The sequence below is a fragment of the Tachypleus tridentatus genome, chromosome 11 (genome assembly GCF_004210375.1).
Source record: "Tachypleus tridentatus isolate NWPU-2018 chromosome 11, ASM421037v1, whole genome shotgun sequence".
In the NCBI taxonomy this organism is placed as follows: Eukaryota; Metazoa; Arthropoda; class Merostomata; order Xiphosura; family Limulidae; genus Tachypleus; species Tachypleus tridentatus.
The window spans coordinates 2,170,264-2,191,057 of NC_134835.1; the positions used below are offsets into that span (position 1 = coordinate 2,170,264).

At 34.3% G+C, this 20,794-nt stretch overlaps 1 protein-coding gene across 2 annotated transcripts in view; it reads right to left on the reverse strand.

Annotated features, from left to right (window-relative positions):
* Positions 1 to 20,794, reverse strand: part of LOC143231610 (adhesion G protein-coupled receptor B2-like) — a 76,863-nt gene that overhangs the window by 47,846 nt on the left and 8,223 nt on the right. For both annotated transcript variants that reach the window (XM_076466137.1, XM_076466136.1), the window contains exon 4: positions 11,831 to 12,022. In XM_076466137.1, the coding sequence (XP_076322252.1) occupies positions 11,831 to 12,022 (192 nt within the window). The remainder of the gene's footprint in view (positions 1 to 11,830; positions 12,023 to 20,794) is intronic.

Sequence of the window (20,794 nt, forward strand, 5' to 3'; positions counted from 1 at the left end):
TTCCAATTTTCTCTTTACACAAAATAACAAAAGTTTATGAAACTTGTTCTTTAATGTCATTTAGTAATTTATAAGCATATACATCATGAAGAAACAAGTGTAACACTTACCATTCGTTTTATGGTTAAACAATGCATAAGGTAATGAAGGCTGAAGTATTAAACTTATGACTTTGTATTTATTTAGTAGTTTAAAAGCACATATGGATAAGATAATTAAACTATAAAAAATATTTCGATTTAACCAATGGTTTAAAACACAAAGGATTACAATGGTTAAATTATAAAGTTCCTTTCATTATTTAGTATTTAACGAATAGTTTAAAATGCAGGCTATGAATATTAATCCGTAAAGATTCTAATATATTATGGCCTGACGTAAATCAACACACTTCGCACTTTTAGATGCGAGAACATTCTGCAGGTGACTGTCAATCGAATTATTAGGTTCAAGAAAACGAACAGAGATGTAGTGACTGCAGCTCTGTTAGGTAACCGGTGGTACAAAATTAGGAAAAAATACATTTAAATGTCTGGGCTCTCTGCAATTACCTCACTCGCTGACAACTAATACAAAATTAGAAAACATAAAACAACTAATTTTTATGGTTCTCTGACTTGGATGATTACCTCAGTAGTTGACCAGTAGTACAAAATTAGCAACGACTACATATAAGTCCAAGGGTTCTTTGACTTTAACGTATACCACATTAGCTGATCAATAGTAGACAATTAGAAAAAACTACATCTAAACCACATTGTTCTCTGATTTGGCGTTTACCTCATTAGTTAACCAGTCGTACAAAATTAAGAACAAATATATTTAAACCCAAGGGTTTTTTGATTTGACCGTTCACCTGACTATTTGAACAGTGTTTCAAAATTAGGAGCGACCACATCTAAACCTTATGGTTCTCTGCCTTGGCCGTTTACCTCTGTAGTACAAAATTATCAACGGCTACATCTAAGCTCTAGGGTTATATGACTTGACTACTTTCCTCACTAGTTCACCAGTAGTAGTAAAGTAGGAAGGAATATAAGTTAATTTTAAAATTTTCTGAATTGGCTGATCATCTCACTTACTCAGTGGTAGAAAAATTAGGGATAACCACATACAAAACCTAGAGTTCTCTTACTTGACAATTTAAATCATTAACTGACCAGAAATACAAAATCAAGAAAGAGCACATTTAAATTCTAGTGTTCTCTGACTTGACGGTTTACATCACTACCTGACCAGTGGTACAAAATTAGAAAAGACCACATTTAATCCCCGCGGTTTTCTCACTTGGCATTTTATATCACTAGCTGATCAGCAACACAAAATTAACAAGTACCACATGCGAACCCTAAGTTTTCTGGCTTGCCTGTTTACCTCACTACCTGACCAATAGTAAAAAATTATAAACGATCACACCTAAATACTAGGTTTTTTGGCTTCGCCCTTGGGTTCTCTAACTTTGTAGTATATCTGATTATTAATGGAATATTAGGAAAACTACAGCTAAACCCAAAGGTTCTCTGACTTGACTGTTTAACTCACTAGCTGACTAGAAACACAAAATCAGAAAAGACCACATCTAACTTGTTTGGTTCTCTAATTTGACATTTTATCTCACATGCTGACCAGTAACACTAAGGTTTTCTGACTTCGCCTTTTACATCACTAGCTGACCAATGGTAAAAAAAAAAGAGCATAACTTATCTGAATTCTAGAGTTCTTTGACTTGGTCACTTTCCTCATTAGCTGGCAAGAAGTAGAAAACTAAGAACTAAATGATTCTCTAACTTGACCGTTTACTTCACCCACACAACAGTACCTTTCAGACTGACATACAAGTTTATAATTTTAACTGTAAAAGTTTCGTTGTTTTATTTATTTGTCGACACTGAAAGCCACAACATGTCTTTCATCTGGTAATGGGTAGTTTAAACAAATTTTAAACGTAACATCTATTTATTACTTACCCTCGGAAATATTTCTATATATTATACTAATGTTAGTATGTGTAATATGTGTATCTTAAATTTTTGTTACCAACAACAGTGTGTAATGGTAAAAATAAATTGAATTTATGTTTGATTTTCTAAAAAAATATATAAAATTTTGGCAATAGCTCCAAGAGGTGTTAAGAGAGAAATACAACTTTTTGTTCATGCGCTTCATATCAGTAATTTACTCACGTTGAATAACCGTGTTAATATTTCCTTTCGCGCCCTCTGTTAGTGACACCAAATATTATGTTTTTTTTTTCACAATAGTCGGCGTGAAAAGTAATTAAAACATGGCAGCTGCGAGTGACATGGTTCACCATTCAATTATACTATAAATGTTGAACGCAAAACTATGACATCGACAAAATTTATTCGCGTTCTTTGCACTAAAGGTCTTGCATCAAAAGGAAAAATGTTCATTGTGATCAGATAGTGGAAGGTCCAACAACAACTAGCGTTGGAAATTCAGATGATAATTCTGTCGCATCAACTCTCTCTTATAATGTTGAACTAATACCCTGCAACTTCCATCATATTTTGTTTGTTTATAATCCTATTAAGAAAGATTTGTGTTGACGATACCACCAAATAGTTAATTACCTTAAAGCAGCTGTACGTATTAGGATTATACATTTTACACTTACTGAAGTATTATGAAGCTCATGGGATGATGGAAGAAAAACTGGGACGATGATGTGACGTAATGTCTGGTTGTTTATATTATAGTGCGTCTGTTTATTCGTATGCTTGGAACAATAATAAATGATAAATGTTAATCGTACTTGTTTAGTTTCCAACAATATTCCATAGTACAATAATTTATATTAGATATCACTTACGTTTATGTTAACAATCATAACATGCATATATAAAATCACAGAAAGATGAAAGTACATATTCCAGAACTTCGGGGCATTAGTTATAAATATTTTCTGTAGATTGCTATGTATCTCCTTGATTATTGTGTAAATAAACATAAAGTAAGTCTATATTATGAAACCTTTAAGACTGTATTTTATGTATCTTTCCAAACATACATAATATGATCATAAAATGTAGAACAGGCGAAATAAGTTCACATGTTTGATAAAACACCAAAATACGTTCAGTTATTTAACAAAAAAATCGATATTAGTTTCACTTCCTGAGGAAATCAACTTCATAAGGTGGAAGTAATTATTCCCGCACTTTACTGCACAAAGGATGCCGCCTCCTGCTAAGTGGGTGAATCAGGAGAGAGAGGGAGATCACAATTCCAAAAGCCAAGGACGAATTGCTTGGCCGTCATGAAAGGTGACGATTATGTAATAGTTCAAAAAAGTGTAACCAGATAGCGAAATCCAAGTTTTGGAGGGTTTAAATTATAGTACGATAAAAGACTGGCGGCCATGATGGAAGATTACGCCACAAAGTAGAGAGTGTATTCTTACGCAGCCATCACAAACAATCATGACTCATACAATATGACTTTTGCTCATTAGTTACACTGAAAATAACATCACATGTCTTTTTCTATATCTTTCAGAACTTTGTGTACATTTAAACGTAGCTCCACCAAAACTATGTAAATGTTGTTTTACAAAGTAGAAGGAGAGCAAATATAGAAGAAATGTATAAAAATATACAAAATTAGAAAAACCATAGGATTAGGATTACCATGTCTGTTTCATAGTAACTGGCTAGTTAGTCCAAGAACCAAGTGATTAAAGTTTTTGGCAACAGTGTTTGTCATATACCTACGTAACATCAGTTACTATAACACCTTTATAATGTTTACTTTCACTTTTAGATATTGCTAACTGAATTAAATTCAAGTACAAATTTTGGAACTATGACCTCATCATTTTGTTTTATACCACTCCCCTCTTCCCCTTCATTGAAGTAGCTAATCAGCATGAAACGACATCCTTTGGACAGTAAAGTGCAGGGATAACTACTGGCTGAGTGCAATACTTAATCTATTTTTGACTACGAACATAGCGTAATTTCAGTTTCACGCCTTCAGAAAACTTACTTCAGAAAATTGATTACAAACAATAATTTACACAACATTCTAAAATTATGTTAATAAGTTATAAGTAATTAACATAAATTGAAAACATCTCGCATTCAAAGTTATCTATAAATAATTGTTTGTTTGTTTACGTATTTTAAAAGTACCCTTCCAAACAGAAATCTTACCGTTTTTATACAATAAAGAACAATATAAAAGGTGTTTTTTTTTTATCAGTAAATAGTGTTCGCATGTCTTTGAATTTCGCTACAACAGGGCTATCCGCGCTAGCCTTCTGCAATTTAGCAGTGTAAGACGAGAGGTAAGACAGCTAGTTATCACCACCTACCACAAACTCTTGAACTACTCTTTTACCAATGAATAACAGGATTTGACCGTCATATTATAACGCTCCCACAGATGAAAGGTTGAGCATGATTGGTGTGATGGGGATTCGAACTCGCGACCCTCGAAGTACAAATCGGCTGCCTTAACCACTTGGCCATGCCGGGTCTAAATTACGTGTGAGACTATCCAGCTATTCTATGGTTTAAAGATGGTAAGATTAAATACAGTAAAACCTGTTTAAACCGGAAATTGCACAGGGCGGAAACCTGTACAAGTCGGAGATGTCAAAACGCCTCCACGGCTGAAAGGGCGAGCATGTTTGGTGCGACGGGGATGCGAACCCGCGACCCTCAGATTACGGTCAATGCGGACGGATAAACTATCTTTCACCTACCACACCTATTAACAAGTAGAATTAGAACCTGAGTAAGGCGAGAGAAAATGTTTTTGATTAAATATTAATTTCTTATTTAATTAATAATTTATTTAAATATTAATAAATTCTCCGACATTTTGTTACAGTAAGTATTGGTTAAATAAATTCTGTTCGTTTTTGTGGGGGCCCGGCATGGCCAAGCGTGTTAAGGCAGCCGATTCGTACTTCGAGGGTCGCGCCAAACATGCTCTCCCTTTCAGCCGTGGGGGCGTTATAATGTCCAGTCAATCCCACTATTCGTTGGTAAAAGAGTAGCCCAAAAGTTGACGGTGGGTGGTGATGACTAGCTGCCTACCCTCTAGTCTTACACTACTAAATTAGGGACGGCTAGCACAGATAGCCCTCGAGTAGCTTTATGCGAAATTCAAAAACAAACAACCAAATCGTTTTTGTGTCGTCATTAGTTTTGAAATTAAATTAGATTCATGATTTGTAGAAATATATTTGTTTTTTAAGTGCAAAATTCTACTCTTTAAATATTTGTCACGAAAAAAATAAATTCCTATTTTAGGTAATTTTAAAATTTAGGGAAAATTTACCATGGATAAAAGTGAAAATCAGCGCTGTTTCAGAAATGTAAGGAATAATCAACTTCCTGTGAAATGGAAAGTGAATAATAAAGCATGGATGACAAGTGCTATATTAGAGGAATTGTTGAACAAATTAAACAAGAGAATGGAACAAGCAAACAGGATTATTCCACTTTCCCTAGATAATGTGACTTGTCGCCCAAAATGTTCAATTTTCAAATTTTTTTTTCTATTTCCATGTACAACATCAGTTCTACAGCCACAAGGAAATAGAATTATACAGTGTATAAAATTGAAATACATAAATTGATGCTTCAGCATACCATTGCAAACATGGATGACTGTAAAGAGAGCATCTCAAATGATCATGAAAATTGACGTGTTAGATGTAATTGCATTTAGGCCCGGCATGGCTATGTGGTTAAGGTATTCGACTCGTAAGCTAAGGGTCGCGGGTTCGAATCCCCATCACACCAACCATGCTCACCCTTTCAACTGTGGGGGCGTTATAATGTTATAGTCAATCCCATTATTCGTTGGTGAAAGTGTAGCCTAAGAGTTGGCGGTGAATGGTGATGACTAGCTTCGTTCCCTCTAGACTTACACTGCTAAATTAGGGACGGCTAGCGCAGATAACCCTGAGTGGCTTTGCGCGAAATTCAAAACAAACCAAACCAATTGCACTTGTAAGTCATTGAGTCAAGTGCGTAACAATGTGCTTTCGAAACTGTGGATTTATTCTTGATAATGGCGGAGATTGTGGAGAAGTTGTTTGTTATGATGATTCGAGTGAAATCCGAACTCTGAGAAGATTGATGCAGATGATTCTGTGTTTTGTGAACGTTGACAAGAATATTTTAACAGAAACTGATGAAATTGACTTAAAATCTACAATAGAATCGCAAGATGGTAACAGTGTGAGATATTCAGAAGATGAACATGGTGGAAAAAATAGTGATGAAACAAATTCCTACTTCGTCGCAAGTGTTAAATTATATTAACGCTATCAAATTGTATGCAATAAAGAACTTCATGAAAAGGCCGTAGAATTGGCGTTTTCTTTTAACCGCATGAGAAAACCCATTAAAAAGTGAAACAGTTGAAATTTGACACTTTCTTCAAATAAATTTCTTTAAGATTTTATGTACTTATGTATATTTTGAATGTCTAGTTTTGTTCTTATTCAAATAAATACAGCATGAACAGTATAATAACTTTATTCACAAACGTCTTACTTTCCTTGAGTCAAGCAAGTATAACGTTCAACCCAAAATGTATATATAATTAAGGAAATGCACGTTCACTATGTCCAATCTTGAAAACCTGCTCAAGCCGGAAATTTTACTCGGTCCCGTGCGATTCCGCCTTTTACCGGTTTTGTTGTATATATATTCCATTGTTGAACAAATTATAACCAAAAACGTCTTGTCCAACCGAGGACTGCACTTAAAAGCCGTATCAGTGAATGCTACTTAAGCCCATTCAAAGTACATGCCTATGCACGCGCCGTCAAGTTGAGAATTGTTTCAAGCAGTATCAGTGACAACGAGTTAAGGTATATACGTTGTTCATTTGAGGGCAATTTTAAGCTGTATCAATAATAACCCTTTAAATTACATACACATGCATATGCTTTCTAGTTCAGGGCTGCGTTAAGCTGTATCTGTGATAACTAGTTAAAATAGATCGACAGAACTAATAGGAACAGATATTCTATGCTTATCTTTACAAAAATATTAACATTACTATTGAGCTCCAAATATCTGGGATAAAATATTCTGGCTCCAACTCTTGCATAATCGTTTCACAATATGAGAAGAGCTTTCATCAAAACCTCAGATTTCTATTAACTAACGGTGAATACATAATGAAAGGCAGAGCGTGAGGAATAACATTTCAGTATCTGAAACTAGTTTATAATCAACAAAAGAGAAGAGAGATCCGTATTCAAATACTCTATCAAGAACCGAGGTTCATCCGGATATTAATAAGTAATAGAAGACATGAGAACAGTGATATATATATATAGGAATGTTCCATTAAACAGTGAACATTGAATACAGCGAACATTAAATAAACTTATACAATATAATATTTCTCAAAAAATATATTGAAAATAACACAATACTTCTTTTACTGAATTCGTGAGCGAAAAGCATTGACATACGATAAGTAAAGAACTCAAAACATGGTATTTTCTCCACATAGCTTCACTTTTAAAAAGTCCAAATATCACTAATGTACTAACTAAAAGCTTTTTTTCAACATTTTATATGGTTCAGAATCAGCAATATCAAAATTCTCGTGAACAGTTGAATGAACAAACAGAATCATCCAGGAATTTCTGTTTCAACGAAATACTAGAAGAACGTAAATGGAATTTTTCTAATAACGTGTTATCACAGTTATTTTTATCCTCATGAGTCTAATAGAAAAGTATTCTGTAACCGTACTCAAACTTCATTATTTATTACCCCCCCGTCACCCCAGCTGGAGAGGTCACACTTTCAACCCTGTGGGTATGTTTATTAGCAATATTGTTCGCAAATACCTGGATGGAGTTCGATCACAGTTTGTATACGTTTAGACTGTGATCCAGTTTAGAAATGATTTGTTTCTAGAGGATCAAGATCACAGTAAGTTTACGAAATCTCCCAAACTGCTATCTGTTAATACGGAAACCGATGTTTTTTTTTCCGATTATTTTTGCTCTATAATTCAGTTAAAAATTATCGGAGTTTGATGAAACTAGGCGGACATATGTAGAATATTATTCTTCATTGTTCTCCGAAAAATAGTCTGTTTCCATCGATAACTAAGGATATACAAACATTTTATTTTTTAAAGCCGATTATGATAAATGTTACGCATGAATTATTTTTCTGTAGCAGAGCCACATCGGGCTATCTGCTGTAAACAGCGAGGAGAATTGAAACCTGACTTGAGTTGTAAATCCTTTGGTTTACCACTGTCCAACCAGGGTACGAGGACGTATGCTCACTGTACTAAACGCTCCTCTAGTTTATTGTTTTTTTATTTAGTTACAGAACATACACACAAATTTTGTTCAAAATGTCCGCCTAACGTCACAATGTCTGTTACTTCTATTCATCCTATCTAAAATTATTCATAGTCACTCTGTTTTTAATTAGCCAGTATGTGATTAATATTAAAGCACAGAGCCGAAAGAAATGTCTCGGAACTTAAGGTTTGTTTGTCATTATTGAGCACTGAGCTAACGAAAGATTCACTGGCCTTAAAGTCTGCTTCGATCATTATTGTTTCCGGGTAACTCAACTGATGACAGTGGCCATTTAAACGAACTGTACTTTTATATAGTATTCATCCACTGCATCGTATGTCTAAAGACATATCACCAGCTATTTAAGTAAATTTTTCTTCAGCCCTTAAACGTTACTGTAATAACGTTTTTCTGCGTTTACAATATCGCTTAGCGCGATAGGCGAGTGCAGTAACGTTTTATTTTCTCCAAACTACTAGCATCAGTTGAACAAACGTAGGCCACACGTAGGAATATGTGGGCTTCTTTCAGTTAATTGAACAGTAACGATATTTTAAGAAAATATTCTATACGTTGTCTAAGTCATATTTTTAGTTTCGAAAAAAAATGCAGTTTGTACACTCAACCTATAGTACATCACGTAACTTACATTATAGGCTTAACGTTAGCAGTAGACAGCAGTTCTACCAATATTATTTTAAATAAACTTAAGGTCAATATCACTGCTGCTGAATATGCCATAAAAATAAAATAACATAGTTTATAAGAATTTGTTTTGTCCCAATGTTAGACTCCAGTCAATGTTTTTATATGTAAGATCAGGTATAAATAAAAATAGGTAAATCAAATAATTAAGTCTAGGAACGTGAATGGCAGCCCTTTGTACAGATGAGAAGCTAAGCCTAATCCTAAAGACAACAAAACGTTACCATAGGTCCAGAATAATTTTCGAAGACTGGTGGAAATATATTACCTGGGTTATGTTTGATTAGTGAAGCTAAGTTGGTCTGCTTTATACGCAGTTATTAGACGAACCAGTTTTTTGCCTTATTTTGTTTTTCAAGCGAGAAATTGTAAACATATTAAACCATCCCCATTTCTCCATTTTGATGTGTACAGTTTGTTATGATTCAAACCCATCTTAAACTATATTCAGTCATCAGACAAACACAGAAGAACGTTCCTTTCCTCACTGCTAAGATGTTTTCTTAAACTATCACTGGGAAACTATAGACAATAAAATTCAAGTAGTGACGTGAAAAAAAAATCTCAAAATAGTAACGTTTTTCTTCGAATAGTTTCAAGAAAATTTAGGCGCATTTTTTATTTTATTAATTATCTTTGTTAATTAGATAAGCTTTCAGCAAATTCTGTTTGTCTATGGTTGTAACATACGATGCAATAAACATGTTTATTAAGCAAATATGATATTTTAATCGTAGTTTATACTATTACTGTATCACTCCTTGTAAGCCAAAAAAGATCCTAGTTGTTACTAAGGAAGTCTGACAACTCTTCTTATGCTCCCACAAAAATATTTGTTTGTTTTATGAATTTCGCACAAAGCTAAACGAGGGCTATCTGCGCTGCCATGAAAAGAATCACAACTAATAATATTTGAAAGTTGTAGGAAGCACTTTAGAGCTCGCTATTTTCACCCGTAGAGGCAGTATAATGTGACGGTAAATCCCACTGTTTGTTCGTGAATAAATAAAATACGAGTTGGCAGTGGATGGTGACGACTAGCAGCCTTCTTTCTAGTCTTTCACTGCTAAATCAGTGACGGCTAGCGCTGCTGGCCCTCGTGTAGCTTTGCGCAAAATTCCAAATAAACCAAACTAACGTTACGCCTCTCGTTAACGCTACAAATAACCTGACTGATTAAATGAAAAAATATAAAAATAAAATGGAGCAAATAAACGTGAGGTCGTTTAGCAGAAACTTTGAACACGTACTTTTATTCATAATTATTTAGTTTTACTAAAAAAAAAAAAATTTCCACATAATTTGATACAAAGCTATCACGTTACCTACTTGATTTTATGCTGTTGACGGGCCTGGCATGGCCTAGCGCGTTAAGGCGTGCGCTTCGTAATCTGTGGGTCGCAGGTTCGCGCGCGAGTCGCGCCAAAACATGCTCGCCCTCCCAGCCGTGGGGGCGTTATAATGTGACGGTCAATCCAACTTTTCGTTGGTAAAAGAGTAGCCCAAGAGTTGGCGGTGGGTGGTGATGACTAGCTGCCTTCCTTCTAGTCTTACACTGCTAAATTAGGGACGGCTAGCATAGATAGCCCTCGAGTAGCTTTGTGCGAAATTCCAAAACAAACAAACAAATTTATGCTGTTGACACATAAATATTAAAGTTCTTACGTAATGTTAAACACATATTAGTCTTTTGCCCAGTTTGACGCATTAAACACTAAGTTTGTCTTTCACATATTTGTAACTAAACACATAAGTTTACCGAAATTCAAAGAAAAATGTCGAGTTTTACATATTAAACATTTGATTTCTCATTTCCCGCTTAAGTTGAGAAGAAAAATTAACTTTACCCACCTAATTTAACATAAAAAAGACTTTAGATGTTTTTGTATAGTCTAGCATTATCACAGAAAATTCAGCTTTGCTGCCTCACTTCATACAAAGTCATCAAATGTTTTACCAAATTAAGCACAAACATTTCCTTCTCCTAATAATGTCGAACAAACACACACATTATATGAGTTAGACAGGCCACTTGATTTACTTGACAAACTATACTAGAGAGAAATTGTGGTCCAAATTAGGTTTAGTATTCGTTTGTAAACCAATTGTGTATCAATAAAATATTAACGTTTAACCACAATAATTAATCTTACTTATTGTAAAATATGCAAATTTTAATAGGTTATTTGCAGAAAGGTTTGTGTGTTTGAAACGCTCGAGGACTTGACGTGAGACTTAGGAGACACTACTTGTAATCTGTTACTGCATTTTGTCTAATTAGGAAAAAAAGCAGACAAAATAAGTTAGAACTACAGCATTTATCGGAGGGAGTTCGATACCCTGTTGTTGTTGTTTTTTTAAATATTCTGAAATGATATTTTGCAACTTAAATTACTACTCGATTAAAGACTTATGGTTTGAAATAAATCCACCAAAACAGAAACAAAAACAAAGAAAAAGTGGTATAAAAACGGTTTCAAACATTTTTAGAAACAATATTAATAGAAAATAATTTTTTAACTTCTTCGAAGATTAGTGCATATTTATTCCTGTAGACATTCTAAGTAAAGACTTTAAAGCACGCAAACAAAATATTAATGTCACCTCTTACTTAGTGTTCGAAAATGTCTATGTCACACATTATAAATAGAAATTAATTATAATTAGCATAATGATGATATTCGGCTTGCGAGAGACTTGACTCTCATAAAAACTTGATTTTATCATAAACGAAAAGTTTCTCTGAACGTAATATTTCTGTTTAACACAACACAAATACTTCGTTATTAAAGAACCACGTACCTTAATGTAGGCCACATCTAGACAGCTGTTTAAGATCAGATCAGTTTTGGCTCTCATGACGTCAGACACCATGCACATAGCATCCAGGCGATCCATTACACTATATATTTTATGGGATCCTAGCATACTAATCAGTTCTTCCATGACATAATGTAATCCGTCCCAAAGTTTTCTCACCAGGTGATAGTCAAGCTGTAAATATGGAATATTTGTATGTTAACACTTTTTATTTTATACAAACAAATGTTTGTTTTATTAAGATGAGTGGTCCCCGATGGTACACTGGTAAGTAGGAGCTTATTAAGTTACAATTCGGGATACGATTCTTGCGATAGCTTATTGTGCAACATTTTGTTTTAATGAAATAGAAGACAGATAAACCATATCAGAAGGACGTTTCGAACGTCCTATTGTGACCTAAATTAGGCTCAATATTCATTAGTAAAGTTATCTTGTATAAATAAAATATTAACATTTTACGATAAACCGAAAGTCAAAAATAAATTCAAGTTGGGCTATGGCAAACCATTCGTGCAAGAAAACAAAATATATTGATGATAAAACTGTATGTGTTTGATCACTGGACTTAAAGCCTAACATTACATGAAACACAACAGTATTAGTGTGTCAGGTGTCTTTGTTAGATGGTTCTCTGTGAATGTAAGCGTAATTAAAAAAGGTAAAAATATACAGTTACAGACAAAAAAGCAAAAGAAAATTAATGATATACGAAAATGTAATGATTTTGTTTTATAAATTTTAACAAAACTTAAACAAAACAAACATTAATGTTATGGTTCATAAAAAAATAATATAAACACATAGAGAAACAGAAATCTTATAAACTAATGAGGCCCGGCATGGCCAAGCGTGTTAAGGCGTGCGACTCATAATCTGAGGGTCGCGGGTTCGCATCCCCGTCGCGACAAACATGCTCGCCCTTTCAGTCGTGGGGGCGTTATAATGTGACGCTCAATCCCACTATTCGTTGGTAAAAGAGTAGCCCAAGAGTTGGCGGTGGGTGATGATAACTAGCTGCCTTCCCTCTAGTCTTACACTGCTAAATTAGGGACGGCTAGCACAGATAGCCCTCGAGTCGCTTTGTGCGAAATTAAAAAACAAACAAACAAACTAATGAAAAGGTTTAAGGAAACATAACTACTAAAAATAATTTAACAATACATAAATATTACAAAATATATAAAAATGCATGATAAAGCATACATCTGTTGATGGACCAGATGTGGTGAATTGGTTAGCATACCGAATTATTGATCCAGGTTCAGTTAGATTACACTATTCACATGTGACAAAGAAAGTGTTAGCCATGGGTATTCTTGCTACTTAGGTTACTTCCGTTTAGTCTGTCGCTTCAAAATTAGCGACCTCTACTGATAGCATTTGTGCAGTTTCACAGAAATAAAATAAACAAATATTTATCTATATACCAGGTCGGCATGAATTAAGGTAACAACTACACGGAATTTTTTACAAACTATATATCAGTTCATCCCGTAAGTAATGCCCGTAGATTTAATACAGAAAGTGCATCATCATTTGTCTTTGTAGAAGGTTTTAATGACTAAATTATGTAGTAGAACGTGTATAAAAATGTTCAGACAAATAAAAGAAACTAACCCAACTCCACTTTTTCATATCATTAGTCAAACTTTTATGAAAATGGATGTGTCTGAAAAGCACATTAGCCAGTTAATGCTTTATGAGTTTAAAAAAGGCAATAGTGCAGCAGAAACTATAAGAAACATTCAAGATGCTTATGGTGCGGATTCTCTCAATGAAATAAAATGTCGAATGTGGTTTCAGAAGTTCAGATCAGGTGACCACAACTTAAGTGATGCGCCACATTCAGGTCGTCCTGTTGAGTTTAATGATGACTTGCTGCTGCTGCACTTCATGAAGATTGTGCTGTAAAAGTTGAAGAATAGCACAGAAGCTTAATTCAACACATTCAACAGTTCACCATCATCTGCAACAGCATGGAAAGGTGTCAAAACTTAGAAAATGGGTCTTTCATGATTTGACAGAAGCCAACCTTTGAACAAGAGTGGACATTTGCACTTCTCTCCACTCTGATGAACGTAACTCACTTTTTTTGGACTGATTGGTGCCTGGAGATGAAAAATGAATATTTAATAAAAATGTTAAGCTCCGCAGACAATGGCTCAGTGCAGGTAAACTGGCTGAAGTACAGCCCAAAATGGATCTCCACCCTAGGAAAGTCTTGCTAAGCGTTTATTGGAATATTGCTGGTGTGATCCACTTTGAGTTGCTACCATTCAATGTAACGATTACATCAGACTTCTATTGTCAACAGTTAGAGTGCTTGAATGTTGCACTGAAAGAAAAGAGGCCTGCTTTAATCAGTCGTAAAGGTGTTGTGTTACACCAGGATAATGCACGGCCCTAAACAGCAAGGATCACATCTGCAAAGATTGAAGAGCTAAACTGAGAAAAAAAAACACTTCCACATCCTCCTTATCTTACAGATTTTGTCTCATCTGATTGTCATCTACTCCGAATGTTGCGGAACTATCTTGATGAAAAAGAACTTGGAACACATGAAGATGACAAAACGACCCTCTCTATATGGTTTTTTCCTCTAAACCTCAAAGAAGTTTATAGAAGTGGTATTCTGAAGCTTGTGAATCATTGGCAGGAAGTAATTAATAATAATGAAATACACTTTATTCATTAAATAACATTAAAAGCGTTTGAAATCCTTTCTCTTTCACTGAATCTAAAATCCGACATTACTTCAGGGACGACCTGTTAAAACTGAAAGTAATTCACACTACAGCGTATAAAGTTTTACAACAAAGTTTACTTATACTACACAACTATGTTAACATACAACAACTCTATGACAGACTCCTAAATAGATCGGTCACCTATTTCCAGATAAACAGAAACGAACTAATGTATTCAGTTGATCGCCATATGATACATAATGAAAATGAACCTAAATTTCACTCTCCTATACATATGTAGTATTAGTATTGTAAAGACGGCTGGTATGGGTATTAAAATCTTGATTAAAACCAAGTACAGAACGACAGAATACATTTTTACTTTAAGTGAGTTTTTCGTCATCATGAATGTACTATTAGTGTTCAATAAGCCACCTACTGCTAGATTTATTCAACCAAATTTGTGTAGTGTATCATCTCGGTATTATTAGGGTAACACTATTAAATATATTACAGAATGAACAAATATTCAAATATATGGGATGCGTGTGTAATGTAAGAGTGTCAACATTCCAAATGAAGCAGTGTGAGCGTCAATGCATATGTGAAACGTTGAACATAAGTGTATATGGCCCTGATAGGGATAATGTAGTTATAGTAATAACTTTACATACATACAGAACCATCATTTATGTGATGGTTAGTACGCAACGGTGTCTTAACTTAACTGTGCTGATTTAATAAACGGATCACAACAACATCAGTGCTGAAGCGGTTTACATAGCACCTGACCCTTCCATATCACGATCAAGACGGATTGACGTATCAGAAAAAAATTCAAACACTCTGCACATTTCAGACAAATCAGAGACGGGTGAACACAAAGAAATTCAAGGGTTTTACTTTTTTTAAAAATATGTGAATAAGAAAAATGATTGTCTATACATTGAAATAACCAAACACACTGGAACAAAATTTTTAAACGCTCCAGAATAAGATAATTACTTCTGGATAAGCTAAAATAAGATAAACATTTTCAACACACAAAATACAACATGTTTTTTGTGAGGCCTATACTATCAACACATCAAAATAAGTCGAAATATACGTGAATAACTAAGGTAAGGCAAACAATTTCAGCAATGCACAAAAAACAACAATCTTATAACTATTTTTTTCTCATATAGCAGAACAGAATCGGTTGAAAAACCTAAAAAAGACCAAAACTTATTGACATTTCGAGGGTATACAACATTTGAAAATTAAACGAACCCGTTGGTTTTAAAATTATCTTATGAAATAAAATGCCTTAGCTAGAGATAATAGGTAACTGTATGGAATCAGTTGGTATTAGCTATCTTATTAAACAAAGTGCCTTAGTTAGAGATAGCAAGCAAATGGAATCTTAAATGGATGAAAAGAAAAATCACAAGACCGCGATTATCATGCTTAGTTTCCCAAGTATTCATGTTAAAGCACGTTTTACCTTTGAAATATTTATTGGTGCCGTGATATATGTTAATTAATTTTATAACATGCTACATTATTAACGACGATAAGTGATGAAGCACGTATTTTTGTATTTTTAGCAAAGCTAATGAGGCTATCAGCCGCCTTCTTAATTTTGAGCTAATGACTAGCGAAATAGAGAAAAGACAGGCAAACAACAGCGCCCTACCACCCATCATATATCCTAAAGGATTGACTGTTATAACGCACTTATAGATTAAGTTAGGAAACTATTTTGTGCTACCCACGAATTCAACTCCTGCTTCTAAATCCAGATCACCAGTGGCAAATCACCGAAATCCAAATGTTCAGATTTTTACGATAAACATCATGCTCGACTGCACTGTCTTCATCTTTTATCTTTGTCAACTTAAGAAGAACGAGTAAATACAGTTGCAGTGTAGTGTGGCTTTTATCACGAACATTAGGGTTAGTTTTATGGTCAACGAAGAAGAACGAGTAAATACAGTTGCAGTGTCGTGTGGCTTTTATCACGAACATTAGGGTTAGGCAACGAAGAAGAACGAGTAAATACAGTTGCATCATCGAACATTAGGGTTAGTTTTATGGTCAACGAAGAAGAACGAGTAAATACAGTTGCAGTGTCGTGTGTCTTTTATCACGAACATTAGGGTTAGTTTTATGGTCAACGAAGAAGAACGAGTAAATACAGTTGCAGTGTAGTGTGTCTTTTATCACGAACATTAGGGTTAGTTTTATGGTCAACGAAGAAGAACGAGTAAATACAGTTGCAGTGTAGTGTGGCTTTTATTACGAACATTAGGGTTAGTTTTATGGTCAACGAAGAAGAATGAGTAAATACAGTTACAGTGTAGTGTGATTTTTATCACGAACATTAAGGTTGGTTTTATTTTCAACGAATATTATAATAAATATATATATATTTTAAATTATCTGTTATCAAAATTCCACTACCTACATAAATATATAATATTTACAAATAATTCACTGAATATTTTAACTTTTCTGTTGATAACTATTTGTTCAGAGCGTTTAATTCATATCTGATAAGATAATAATTTAATTGATTTTAAGCCTATATTACTAATAACTTCTGTATATTAAAAGAGTAAAACATGTATAACTTAGTTTCAATATTTTTCAATACTTGCTTCAAATTATAGCACTAAAACATCGGGAGCCACTATAAATCAATAAGATGCCTCCCGGTGGATCAATAGTAAGCGTGATAACTTATAACACTAAAATAGAGGTTAGATACTAGCATCGGGCACAGTGCCGATAGCTCATTGTGTAGCTTTATGTTGAAATAAAGACAACCCCAAAAGCTAGATGTCTTTCGAAATATTCAGTCTTGTTAAACAAGAGAAAAATCTAGCCTGCTGAATAGTTTTAAAATGCAGTAAACAATAAAATAAACAAAATAAGTTACACGATATATGACCCCCCCCCTCACCCTAACTTCAGTGATCAGCAGAAAAACGCTAATAATGCACAGGATTGTGACACCGGTGGTAGGCTCAGCACAGATAGATCATTGTCAGCTTTGCACTGAAAATGATTAGCGAGCCATGCGTCAGTGCTACTAAACAACTAGTCATATCTGATCCCAAACAAACAAGAATATAGGAAAAAAAATCAGAATACCTTAATAACAGGAGGTATAAAATGTTCAGCAATTATAAAAACGCTACCAGCTATTAATATTTTATTAAAATTATTATTTACATTTCTGCCTTGTTTATTAGCCTGTTATTTAAATTATCCGGTGGGACAGCGGTAAATCTATTGACTGAAAATAATAAAATTCTAGATTCGATTGCTCAAGGTGGACACGGTAGATAACCCAATGTGGCTTTGTTACCGAAAGGAAATACAAAAATAAGTTAATTAATTGTTCATATAGCTTTTAATCGAAAAGTAAAAATTATTTGTCATTTTTTTATTTTTTTTCCTTCTAAACGCAAGAAATCAGTATATGAACTTTATGAAACTAGGCGCGATTTCGTTTGATTTATTTCAAATTACTTCGAACGTAAAATGACATTTTATTGCGTATAAAAATGTTAAAATGAGGAAGTAGATGTGCATTAGCATTCTTAAAGAGCGTTGTAATTGATTTTTGTGGAATTAAATGGACGAAAAAACTTTCTGCACCCAATTATTTCTTGGGTTTTTAATCTTTCATAGCTGGAATAACTCAGAAGCGTTGGTAATTTTCTGTTGACAAATAGACTAGAGCAGTGAAAAAACGGAAGCACTTGCTCATAATAAGAAAATGTGATTTTTAACACGCTGAGAATACAAGTTTTAGTTTCGTAGGACTGAGTTACAAAAAATTAGTTAATACAAGTTTTATAATGAATAAGTGAAGACAAAATTTACAGCATTTTACTGAAAACATCACGCGAGAGAAACACTCACGTGAATCACCTTAAAAAAATAAACCGTAGTTTTTGTTTCCATTTGCATGTATCTTTCAGTTAGATGGAAAACTATCAACTAATTAAACAATACTATTTTAGCAGAGCTAAACAACAGTTATTTAAAGGTTAACCAATACAGCCATAGTAAGAATAAGTTAAAATGACTTGCTGCTTAAACAATACACGTACAGCAGGACTAAAAGAAAACTAGCAGGTGCTTTAAACAATCGACATATAGTAGAACAATGTAAAAATTATCTACTAATTAAGATGTACATATACGAGGTCTGTTCAAAAAATACGCGGACTGACGTCATAAAACAAAATGTACTTTATTTAGAAGTTACAGATCTGGGACCCCTTCAAAGTACTCTCCTCCCCAACGCACACACTTATTCCAACGGTGTTTCCACTTGTTGAAACAGTCCTGGTACGCTTCTTTTGTAATGTCCTCCAGCTCCTTCGTCGCATTTGGGTTAATCTCGGGAATCGTCTCAGATCTTCTTCCTTTCAAGGGTCTTTTGAGTTTGGGGAACAAGAAAAAATTGCAAGGAGCAAGGTCAGGTGAGTAGGGGGGGTGGGGAAGAACAGTGATCGAGTGTTTGGCCAAAAACTCACGAGTTCTGAGGGCTGAATTCCGCAGCAACGCGGTGCATCTTCAATTTTTCGGTCAAAATCTCGTAACAAGATCCAACTGATATCCCACACTCTTCAGCAAGCTCCCTGACAGTCAGACGTCGATTTGCCCGCACCAGGGTGTTGATTTTGTTGACGTGTGGGTCGTCAGTTGACGTGGAAGGACGTCCATCTGCAATGGACTGTCGACCATCCTTAAAACGTTCATGCCACTTGAAACATGCCGTACGCTTCATAGCAACATCACCGTAAGCCGTGTTAAGCATAGCAAAAAAGTTTCAGTCGCAGATTTTCCAAGTTTAACACAAAATTTCACAGCAAGTCGTTGCTTCTTCAGGTCATTCATTCTGAAATCCGCCAAACGAAAAAATCGCACTTCACTTAAGACCGCGTAGCTAATACACAAATGAAGATATCTGCAATCGGGAAATGGCGTCGTAATCAGCTGATCTGTGCAAACCTAGCGACACCAAGCGGATTCCCCTGAAACCAACTGGAGCTGCGCAATTCAAACAGTCCGCGTATTTTTTGAACAGCCCTCGTACATCATAACTAGCTATAAAGTAACTACTCCTTAAACAATGCAGTTGTAGTTGGACTGAGTAAAAATAATATAGCAATTAAACAAAACAGTTATAACAGAAGTATGTAAAAATAGCCTGTTGATTAAACAATACTATAACAGCAGTACTAAGTAGAATGACATATAAGCCTATCACAAGAAGAAGTGAAAATAACCTAGTGTTTAAACAGAACAAGACTAAATAAAACTGATTTACTAACTAAACAATACTGCTATCGCACGACTAAGAAAATAACAGACTACTAAAACAATATACAAATGATAGGACTAATCGAAAATTAACTACTAAATGAACAATAATAGGAGTAAATAAAAAATGACCTATTGAGCAGCACTCTAATAGCAGTACTAAATACATGTGATGACTTACTTTTTAAACACTACAACTTGAGCAGGACTAAGTGATTGTAACATAATGCTTAAACAAAACAGATATAACAAAAGTAAAAATAACATAACGTTTTGGAAGAACATGGAATACATTGGTCTAGCCCCTAAACTAAATTAAAATAATAAATAAATGATTTTTTTAATATTAGAACACCTCTCATTATTCATATACTTATCAAGTTTTTTTCTTAAACTTATTTAAATTTACTGACACTACAACATCCGAATGCAACCCATTCGAAAGGCCAACTTTTCAAGACTTTTTAAAGACAATGTAAGACTAATTGGTGGGTCAATAATTACTGGGACCGTTTTTATAGCTTCCCTTGAAAAGAGAAGTTAGAAAAACTAACTCCACATCATCCACTATTCAAATACTAATAACAAGTGGATCACATATCCAGTGTTTAACCTCCTTCAAATCGTTGGGAAAATATTATCTGACCCAGGAACTTATCTTTCTTTAAACTTTCCAAAATGTTCTTAAATAGCTCAGAATTAATGCAGTCATCTTGTTCAATCTCCTTTCCATCTATCAACAGTTCAAGACATGGAATACTGCTTAAATTTTCGTTAAAAAATGGAAGAAAGAAAAATTTAATAACCCAGTCATCATATAATCATTACATACTAGCCTTCCTTTATTATCCCTGGCCTGACATGGCCATGCATTTAGGGCGCTCGACTCGTAATGTGAGGATCGCGGGTTCGAGTCCCCGTCACACGAAAC